The 11,573-nt window shown below is 42.6% G+C and overlaps 1 protein-coding gene across 1 annotated transcript in view; it reads left to right on the top strand.

The window, feature by feature from the left end:
- cacna2d2a (calcium channel, voltage-dependent, alpha 2/delta subunit 2a) overlaps window positions 1–11,573 on the top strand; it is a 275,566-nt gene that overhangs the window by 122,248 nt on the left and 141,745 nt on the right. The window contains exon 4 of the mRNA XM_066664996.1: window positions 9,706–9,765. Within this exon, the coding sequence (XP_066521093.1) occupies window positions 9,706–9,765 (60 nt within the window). The remainder of the gene's footprint in view (window positions 1–9,705; window positions 9,766–11,573) is intronic.

Genomic DNA, 11,573 nt, shown 5'->3' with positions numbered 1-11,573 from the left:
AGTGGATTAGACCGGATGGAGAGGCGAGAGTCTGCTTATAGAGCAGAGGAAAAGCGAGTGAGTGGTTTTGCGTTCTGATGGGGAAAAATGGTTTTCTTGTTGTGGTGTTTTTTTCTTTTCTTTTCTTTTTTTGATAAGCAAACTTGAAAATCGCAGAGTGTTTAATAATGCTGTGTTTGGAAATGTTGTACAGTGCAAACTTGGAGACAAAGTTTATGTTTCTCAGAATATTCTTCAAACTCCTGTAAGAAGCATCCTTCTGTTCAGTAACTTCGGCATTAATCTACATTCTGTTTAAAGTGGATACATTATACCCACTTTTCCACAAGTGGAGAACACAACCCTGGGGTCTTAATAAAACTGTCAGTGATACCTTTGGTCATAACACCAAAGCAGCTTTCTTCCCCTTTTTAAACAACCCTGTTCAGAGCAGCTAGTTTCAGCTCCTGTTCCTTTAAATGAGAATGAGCCACAACTCAATTCAGTGTGAGAACCTCCTTTCTCTGTTCACTAGAAGTGCCGAGTGCCGGTCATTTGACCACAGAAAATCCCTGAAACTTTAAAAAAATATATTCTTTTCATTAGCCCTCCTTTCCTGAATTTTCCTAGACATGTACTTTTTTTAACTGAGGATCTTTGAATATTTTAAATCATTCTTGTGAAGACTCCTGTGAAGATCCTTGTGGTTTAAGCAGATATCCTGTCTCCTCCTTTTCGCTCCTGAAATATTGTATCATTAATATAAATAAATAAATAAATAAATAAATAAATAAATAAGCATGAATGAATATAGAACAATAAACAAAATGTAACTAATATCCTAATCTACTCTCAGCCTGCTAAATGAGGCTGAGATTCGGACGAGGGGGCGGGACAATGCTAATATTTCTGCACTTGACAATAAAAACATTGCAGAACCAGAACAACTCATTGTGTCTAATATTTTCTGACTTGGACAGCCCCCAGCACCCAGAGGTGGTCATGATTCACAGTGCTATCCCCAAATTAATGAGCACATGCCCTGAGAAAGTGATTTTGTTTTTCACAATATGTGCCCTTAAAGGATTCAGATGCCTCCGGGAATGCCTGTCTCTTGTTAATGTTGAATTTTCACGGTTACTTTTCATTTTAAGGCACATTCTGGACTAAACCCAGCCTCTAATATGTTCTTAGTTGTTTTCTGAAAGGAAGCCTCAAGGCTTTCACTGAACTCACAATTTTATGTTGTTTTTTTTAAAAACAAACATCTCTCACAACAATAAACATCATGCATTATCCATAAAAATCATACAGAGTTTGGGAATATCTGTGGTGTCATTCAGTCCTGAATGTTGGACTATCCACTGATACACAGGCTAATGCATACAGTCAGGCCAGCATTAGTGTTAAATTAAGATTATTATTATGTTCTGTTTAGTGTCACCCTGCGAAGGACTGGTGTTCCCAGTGATTCCGGGTGGGCTCCGGACCCACCGCGACCCTGAACTGGATAAGCGGTTTCGGACAAAGAATGAATGAATGAATGTTCTGTTTAACAAGAGTACTCCTTCCAGTTAAATGTCACTGTAGAGTTTTTGTCGTTCAAAGACTATAACAGAAATGCAGTAAACGTGTCCTGACAGTGACAAATAGCTCATTTGTTTTTAAAACATTTAAAAAGCTAGACATCCCCAGACGAGGTGGGGTCTTGTTGAGTCTGCCAGCTCTGGGACTCTGCAGGTTGCACACCTGCCCACAGCCACAGACAGTCTCCATGGAAACGGGAGGCAGGGAGGATGCAGCCTCGCAGAGAGGAAGTGTGAGCGCTGGCATGGCGAATAGGGAGGGATTAGAGCAGAAACAAAGGTGGGATTGCACACAGATTCACATGTGTGTGTTCCTGACTAGTGGGTGTTTTGCTGGACTATGCTAAGCCTGTTCTTAACCCAGTCTTGACGGTAAACTTAGGAAGAAAGAAGAGACATTTTGGCTGTTTGTTTTTAGTAACAACAACAAAAATGCCCACAAGGGCACAATATAAACATTTCATACATTTTCGTTGTTTCCTAGATGCTGGAGATATTTGCTCCCTGTAAAAAAGGCAAACTCACTCACACTCCAGCAGAGGAATGAGAGCTGCTTCGAAGTGCTGGGGGAAACCGGTGTTCTGAGATCAGAAGATCAGAGAGAGAGAGAGAGAGAGAGAGATGGAAAGACCGATACAGAGAAAGTTTGAGAAAGAGAGATTTATGAAGACTGTGTGTGTATGTGTTGAGAGGAAAAAGAGAAAGATGGATGGAGAGAGGCAAAGATTTAAAGATTTAAAAAGTGAGAGATGGAGAGAGACAGCAAGAGAGAGAGAACGAGAGAGGGACGAGGGATATAGGCACAGACTGAAAGAGAACGAGCAATGAAGAGAGACAAAGGGAGGGAGCAAGAACAATGGAGAAAGAGACAGAGAGATGGAGTGAGAGAGACAGATGGAGAGACAGAGGAAGAGAAAGATGGAGAGAGAGGGAGAAAAAGATGGAGACACAGAGGGAGCTGTTCTGTCAGTGATAAGTTGGAGGACACACTAAGGTCAGTTCATTAACGAGACTAAAGCGAAGGATAAACCTCTATTAATAGCAGACGTAAGATGTAAATTGTTAGAGCGCCTCCCTCAGGAGATTGAGGCAGATGTTCCGACAGACCGACAGACAGATAGATGATTCTCAGCTGAAAGTGTTTGAAATTCTTCTCTCTCTCTCTCTCTCTCTCTCTCTCTCTCTTTCTCTCCATCTGTTATTGTGGCTGTGTTCTGACTCAGTAGCTCTGGTGATTGGGTTTAATCCCAGCTGAGCGAGCCGTAGAAAATGAAGGGACTCTCTTCAACAGGCCTCACTGAGCTCATGAGAGAGAAAGAGAGAGAGAGAGAGAGAGAGTGAGAGGGTCCTCACCACGCTGCTGCCTAAAGATCAGGTCACTCGGTGTCCATCTGAACGGCACGTAATGGACAAACTTGATGCATTTTCTGGACACCTTGGGCGTCATCAGGAAAGAGACACATCAGGACAACTTCAGATACACTACCTCCAAATGTTTCTTCAGAAATTAAGTGTATTAATGCAGAATTTGCCCTCATTTTGTAAGAGCTTCTGGCAGTTGGAAGACTTCGGGAGGGGTAGCATCGTAGGGCTCCGGGAAGCGGGATGGCGCACCATACCTGTTGTGTGGATATTTCCATTCCATGCTGTTGGCTGCAGGGGATAGAAGAGTGCACACAGGCATCATGAAGGATCTGAGAGACCTACACCAACCATGGAGAGGGAGAACCGACGGTGCCTTCAGTGAGTTGGCACCAGTGGCTCACAGACCGTGCAGACCATTGTGACAACTGCCCTTTACACCTCGTCAACGTTGCCAAAGACTGCACTGGTGTCATACTAGAGTCACTCAGAACGGCTGGGGGGTGGTCTTCAGTAACAAGTCCCGCTTTTGTCTTATGCCCCGGAGACACTACATGACTTTTAAAGTCGGGACAGATTATAAACAGAATGGGTATTGCACACTACACAACTGTTTTGTGGTGATTTTTAAGGAGACTGGAGAAATGTCAGGAACACACTACATGACCCCAAACCCGACTCGTGTTTCCTAGGAGACACCCTTAAACGCGGACCTATAACTCACTGCTATTTGTGTAAATCCACAAAGAAGCAAAACATGTCGTGGATGTGGAAACTCAGTCAGCGTGGACTCTACACAGTGCAGAGTGAGCTGGAGATTAGTAAATGAGAAAACGTTCCACCTTAAATGTTTCAGAAACATTGCTGTTATCCGTAGTGCTGTGTTGTTTAAGGTGGAATGGAAAAAATGAATAAACATCAAATAAAGGCTGTAACGGCATGTTTTGTGGCTGACAGGTAATACTCGTTATTTGGGGATATGTGCATTCAGCTCTATGTAATGTATTGTAGTTTTTATAGTTTTACCTTTTAATCCATTCTACAGTGCTCCGACCTCCACTGCATGCCCCTGTGTTTACTTTCTGTGCTCTGTTCTCATTGGCTGTTAATGGGACTCATTGTGTTTGGGACTCATTGAGTTGGTGAAGTGTGTATGTGAGTACGTCCAAAGTCGGGTTGAACATGTTTGATATGCTGTGACTGGTCTGAAATGAGATTTGGAGGCACACTACACAACTCCCCCCAACCCCCCCGACTGACACCTGCAATTGCAGAGACCTGAGTCTGCAGACTAGAGCCAGGTAGCACAAACCCGGCCCAACTGGAAATCAGGCTTAAAATCTGGCTAAAATTGTACTGTAAACCCAGCTTTAGTGGAGACAGGCCAGAAATCCCCTTCTTCAGGAACTGTAGCCAGCGCCAAGATGAGCGGCTTCTTGTCACACGTCGCACATCGCACATTCAAAAGGCTTGGTCATAGTGTGGCGTGCAATTTCACATGATGTCAGATCACCTCTGGTCTATATTACAGGCACTTTGACAGCCCAACGTTACGTTAATGAGGTCCTGCAAACAGTGGTCCTTCTTTTTCTGAACACACACTTCTTTGGACTATTCCAACTGGACAACGCTTGTCCACATAATGTTACCATCCGAAGAGCTTGCCTCTTAGACACAGATACTATGCCACGTCCAGTCGAATCACCACATCTATCCCGATTGAATTTGTGTGAGATGCTCTCCGACTCCTCCTTCTGGTTTGATGTGTGTATTTGTGGTGTTATGAGGTCAGAATTCTTGTAGAAACACTCTATGACCAGAAATATCGGGACAGCCCTAACATCAGTGTTGGTCTTGATAACACTGAGACGTTTATAGCACAGTGTGTCACCCAGGGCTTTAGTACCCTGAGCTAATCTATACTTTATCTAACACACACACTTCTTCCTTCCAGAAGAGTTTATAAATCCTCTCACTCGCTCCTCTCACACTCTCCGTCTGATTTATACACTTTTGCTTAGCTCCATCTATCCTCCGCGCTGAGGGAGACAGCAGCAGACACATGAAGACACATGGCTGTCCAGACCAGACCTCTAAGCACACACACACACGCACACACATACACACACACACACAGTATCAGGCAATATACTGTCTAATGGAAGCAAGATGGAGGACTCCTGCAAAGACTCCTGGAGAAGGGGAGAGAAAGAAAAGTGTGGAAAATGGAAGAGGAAAGAACAGATACGGAGGGGAAGTACAAGAAGATGTAAAAGTAGGATGGATCTGTCTCAGTGAGAGAGAGAGAGAGAGAGAGAGAGAGATCAGGCACAGATCAGACAGACTGATAAAGGAGTCTTCTTAACTTTCACAGAGAGCAAGCTCAGAAACTGAGGACAGACACCACTTTTGCAATAATTCACTGCCTTTGAGACCACGACCTTGTATTTCATTTTTTTTAAATCATGCTTTCTTCCTTTTCATTTTAAAATGCAAGCTGTAATTTATAATACGTGAATATTTCATTATGAAAAGATCACTAATAATATATTAATGTGGAACACTTTTCCTGTGAAGCTGCCTCACCATGTTCAGTGACAGCAGTTTAAAGCCCCTGGCACTGGGCTGTGGAGCAGTTGAGCTATGGCTTCTGGAGCGATCGAGCACCATCCAAAATAACTGGAAGAGCTGAATCCAAAACAAATCATCTAAAGTCAGTCAGTAACTTAAAGTAAGCTACTATTATTATTATTGTTATTATTAATAGTAGTAGCAGTAGTAGCATTTAACAAAAATGACCAAAGTGAGTTGTTTTTTTATGTACACTGATATAAACATGCTGCCCCTCCTCCAGGTTCCGTGGAAAGACAATTTATTCTATGGTTTTATTTTATATGATTGCCACTGCTCAAATATTCATCCCTAAAATCAGCATGTGCAGCAAAAGCCTCCATTCCACCGTCTTAAATCAATCTATCAGGTTCCATTTTTTCCCCGCATTTTTTTCAGCCTTCATTATTTAACTCTGTAAGCTTTGGTCAATATGGGGGCAGTGCACTCTTTTCAACCTCAAACTCTGCCAACAAGCACACCTTTGTCCTGACCTTCGTCTTCACATTGGCTCCCTACAGAAACATCTACATTAATTAGGACAAGCTTCAAGTAGATACTATGTAAATAACTCACAAATAGTTGGGGCTGGATTTTACAAACTGAAGCTGTTTTTCCAACTGTGCTCAAATCGCAGCTTCTTTCCTCATTGAACAAAAGAGTCAGTACATCGTTCATCTTGATCAAATCTCCTCTCGGTTTGACTCTGTGTTGGTGAATAATGGCCAGTGAGTGGAACTACAAGGTGTGTGTTTCTAATGAATGGTGAGGGTCTATTGATATTTATAATGACAATGTCTGTGGTAAATATTCAGCTACAAGCTTGAATAATTAATCCAAATGTCATTACAGTTAAACTACTGGAATCAATAGTCTAATGATCTCTAAATGTCAGCTGAAAAAATGTAGCACTCTTAATAGTCCTGGTTTTAAATGAGTTTGACCCCACATTAACCTCTCAAAGCAGGCATTTACTTACCGTGGAATCTGAGCTCTTCACGAAAAAGGGAATTTCATCATAACTAGCGTTAATCAGAAGTGTCTGTAGGAGTTTAAATCTCGGCTCCACGCAGGACTAAATATAGACTCAAATGGGCAAGTTGCACAATGCTTATCGCCAAGTCGTGTTCAAACTTTGTGTTTAGATGGGCGGTCAGTCCTGACTTTATCACATTCCTGTTTTCTCATGAAGTCATTTCCAAAAATATCACCCAGGCAGATCTTTTCAGTCTTCATGTGGGTGATTACGCATACAGCAGGTTCAGCAAATGATTGCTGCCAACTGCGGGTAATGTAGGGTTCGTACCATAGTGTTTAGTGCAGAGGTATTCAAGCGTCTTCCTTCAGAATCTTCCATAGACAATTTTCAGAGAAATTGCCCTGCACCTCCTCAAAAAAAATGTAATAAAATAAAAACTTGTCCATATCCCTTCAAACTCCACATTTTGAAAACCTCTAGTCTAGTGATTAATCTGCTGTGTTACACGTGATTAAGTTCAGTATTAACCAGACTTTTGAGAACACTGAGAAGCGTGATATGAGTGGATATGAAAATGCCAGAGCTATGGTCACCAGTTGGTCCAATACACTGTGTGACCAAACACATCCATTACATTGACACCTGCTCATTGAACTTAACTTCTGAAGGGTATTAATAAGTAGCTTGTCCCTCTTTGCTGCAGAAGTATCTCTACTCTTTTGGGAAGGCATTACTCTAGATATCTGAGTTATCCAGAACATTTTTGGGGTCATGCTATTTGTATCGGAATGAAAAGTTTGCACATTATGGTGCAGTATTCACAGCTTCAGAGCAGAGAATTTGATGCTTATCATGGACCGAAGGTTTAAGAGAAGGTCTCAGGGGAAGAGATTTTGATAGGAACAGCACCAAACCAATTCTAGCAGGCTGGTTGGGATCTGTGTCTATCTTTCTGTTGTGTTAGAAAGTCTCCAAAATGCCAGAAAAGTGATCTATGCCCCCGGGATGTTGGGAACAATCTCGTGTGATGCAGTGTGGTTTTTTTAATACAGTCTGAATTGGCCCATGGGAGCGGGATGTCATTTGAAATGCACATTACTCCTAATGGCCACTCCATTAAAACATAGCTGCCCTTAAATTAGCCCCGCTCGCCGCTGGAATGCTTGCTTGGCAGCTATTTCCGTAACATTACCAAATATATTTGCGAATAAACAGACGTGCTGGACGGCATTCAAGCCACAGACAAAAACCTGGAGTATTTCTCTGGGACCTAGCGTATATATGCGTATATATATTTTTGCCTAATTTGCGGTGCTAAGGCCTTGTTCGGGTGACTTGTTCTCTGAGTGTACGTGTCAGTGGCACACCGTTCTTTGATTAGTGTGCAACAAAGTGGGAAACAAAGCCAGGATGGAGCACAGGTGGCTGCTGGAACGCTGCCTGGGTGCGTGTTAGTGAGTGGGAGTTAGCGCCCTGCTCCCTTGCAGGTAGGTAACAAGGGGGCAGGTGTGAGTGGGAGAGTCTGGCCACTGCCCAGGAGCTCCTCACTGTGAGAATTATGAGAGAGAGGGGAAAAAAAGCCATTTTTTAACCCTGAAGTGTCCCTTGCTATTTATGAATCCTGACTGGTGTTTTCTTTGCAAACTTGAATGACCTCATGGTCCACTGTGTAAGGGTACTGTTGTAGACTATTGCTCATTTGCTCCTGAAGAGTTTAGTACACACTTCTACGTCATGTTTGGTCAATTTCTGACACCAGGACCACCCTGGCATTCAAGACATTTAAGACATTTGGTGCGCACTTTTTTTCACAGCGATATACAGTTTCATTCAGGGTACTTATGTAGGAAAATGTAGTGTAAGGAGTCCTGCACAAGGACTTTTATTACTGCAGCATAGTGTGTTTGCCTGAGAAGGGAACTGAAGCCCTGTCTACTGAGAGGATGGCAGTGTGACACTGGGGCCGGATATTATTTGAGGATCATTGTGGGTGTATTGGGCGGCACAGTGGGGTTGTGGGTTTGAGCCCAGTGAGGAGGTTTGTTCTCCCAGTGAATGTGTGGGTTTCCTCCAGGTGTCCAAAAACCCATGTTGGTAGGTGGATAAGTGTCCACATGTGTGAGTGAATGTGTGAGTGTGTGTCGCCTTGTGAAGGACTGGTGCCCCCTCCAGGGTGTGTTCCCACCTTGTGCCCAGTGATTCCGGGTAGGCTCCGGAATGTTTTTTTTAATATCATTGTCATCGTTTGATCCACCACCCAGCAATATCTGGCCAAAGGGGCTTCAGAAATTGGAATCTACCTTCATCTCATCTTTGAGTAGATCCTTAGGCCACAGACTAAGCACTATCATAGTGTCAGTGCCTCAGTAAAACTTCAGAACTGTACATTTTTTATAGAAGATGGAAAAACATTTTCTTGAATATATGTTAATATATAATATACATCCACACATTTTCAGATTGTTGACACCACACAGACAGGACCGATCCTCAAAACCCAATGGGAGTTCCTCCTGAACTGCTACATGCTACATGACGAGAGCAGGCGGGAGTGTCTCACAAACTACAAGTAAATAAAACTCCTCGGATGTTAGCGAAACCATAACCCAAGTTTGGTTCTAATTGGATTGCAGTCTTTCAGGCCTGACATTAATGTCACGCTTCACACCTGAGAGCCCACCCACACTACAGGATTCTAAGTCATAAATACTGAACATATTTCATATTTACGATTCACAATCAGGAATGCCCCGACTGCACTGAGAGAACGTTATATTGGGATGTAAAGATTGGATTATGGACTCCTCACACTACAGGATGATCTGGGATTATCAATGTTTACAATCATTCTAAAATCGGGAGAACTTCTGCGATTGTCTGTAAGAGCAAATCAGTCAGATTATTCTGTAGTGTGGGCCAGGCATAAGTCTTTGACCATTTATTTTGCACAAGACAGTGATTTACAACTCTTACATGTAGACTAGTTTCTCCCCCACCCCCTACACACACAAACACACAAACACACAATCACAGATGTGTGCTGCTTCCCCCTGAGGTTCTCATTAATGCTGCATTTTCATACGTCTGATGATAAAATGACTTTGATGAATGAGAGAAAATGATTACATTTCCATTAGGTCATACAGGTCACTCGCTTTTCTTGACCTCTTACCCTTTTTTTTCCAACAGAGACTGGCCAAAGAGGCAGAGGAAATTCAGAAGGAGCACCCCTGGCAAGACAGCATCAAGGTACTGCCTTTAAATTTGCTTGCAGTCTGTTTGCCTTGGGCAGATGTGATGTATTAAATTGACTCCGAATTCAGGACTCATTTTCAGCTCAATATATTGATTGCACACACACACACATGCACACACAAAGAGATCCAATCTCAATGTGTTCATACACACACAGACACACACATAGATCTGATCATAACGGCGCTATATACAGATCTGATCACCATGTCCCTATACACACAGGCACACACACACACACACAAACACACACACACACACACACACACACAGATCCAATCACGGTGTGTCTATACACATGCAGATTGTATCACAGTGCATTTCAATACACACGTACAGATTCAATCACAATGTGTTTAAACACACACAGATACATGGAAATGAGTTTATACACACAGATCCCATCACACTGTATACACACACACACACAAACACACACATCCAATCACACACACAGATACATGGAAATTAGTTTATACACACACAGATCCCATCACACTCTATACACACACACACACACACATCCAATCACACACAGAGAAACAGTCGCATTGTGATTATATACATGGACAGATATAATCATAATGTTCTCATACACACACACACACACACACACACACACACACAGATTCAATCACCTTGTGTTTATATACACACACAGATCTGATCACAGTGTGTTATATCCAGTGTAGAGCGATTCACATTGTAGTTATACACACACACACACACACAAACAGTGCATGCTCAATATGAGAAGCTAGTTAGTATCATAATTCTAATACACACGTGGTTACATTTGTCTTTTAAATCTGTTTATGGACAACATCCACATAAGAATTCATTATAATGATGAGTGTAAACAGGGCCATAGAGTCATTTGATCGTGTCCTTTGACAGTGACGAGTCAAACAAACACCGACGGCTTGTATATGTTTACATCTGTATATAAATGAGCTATTCTCACCAGTTTAAACAGCTACCAACCTCAGATCTACAAAGACACACACAGCACAAAAATGAGGAGAGATAAATTCACCATGCACACTCTCACTCTCTCTCTCTCTCTCTCACACACACACACACACACACACACTTGGCTGTCTCCAGGGAGACAGAGCTTGCTGTCATGCTACACTTCCTACAAATGGAATTTTAACCCCGTGGCTCCCGCGGGATATTTGAGAAAAGACTCTAAAACTAATAATTATGAGACCTCCTCACCGAGAGAGCCCATCACTGTTCATGCCTGCTTAGCCACCGCTCTCGCAGTGTGGAGGGGGAGGGAGGAGAGAGCTGCCTATCACCTCACACACAGGCAGCTTTGGGTGGGTTGCCATGGACTCCAAACACCTCTCCCCTGGAGCTTTGCAGTCAAGAGCTTGTGCGGTGTGAGCTCACCATGTGAGGCTGTGTGGACGGCTTGGTGTCCGTCAAAACATTTCATTTTTCTTATCTCTGAACCACAGTTTGACAGAGTGCTGCGTTTTGAATTACTGCTCAATTATTAAATATTGTCTTGATGTTACGTTTATGAACCTAATAAAGCAAAGGTCGCACGTTCATAGAATGAGACCTGGAATTTAATATAAAATAACTGATACCTATTTTCATTTTATTAACTTTTTGGGAGGGGATATTTACTTATATATGTCGCTAATGTTAGTCATTGCTGATCCTTCCCGATAGTTGGGTCATCACACCATTACACCGTGCCGAATCTGGCATTACCCAGCAGCTCGAACCCAGTGTCACTAAGCTAAACAGACGTGGAGGAGAACCTTAACTAGGGGCTTACTTTTTGT

The sequence above is a fragment of the Hoplias malabaricus genome, chromosome 3, assembly GCF_029633855.1.
Source record: "Hoplias malabaricus isolate fHopMal1 chromosome 3, fHopMal1.hap1, whole genome shotgun sequence".
In the NCBI taxonomy this organism is placed as follows: Eukaryota; Metazoa; Chordata; class Actinopteri; order Characiformes; family Erythrinidae; genus Hoplias; species Hoplias malabaricus.
The sequence above is the reverse complement of the archived record's forward strand: the minus strand, read 5'-3'. Positions and strand labels throughout refer to the sequence as shown.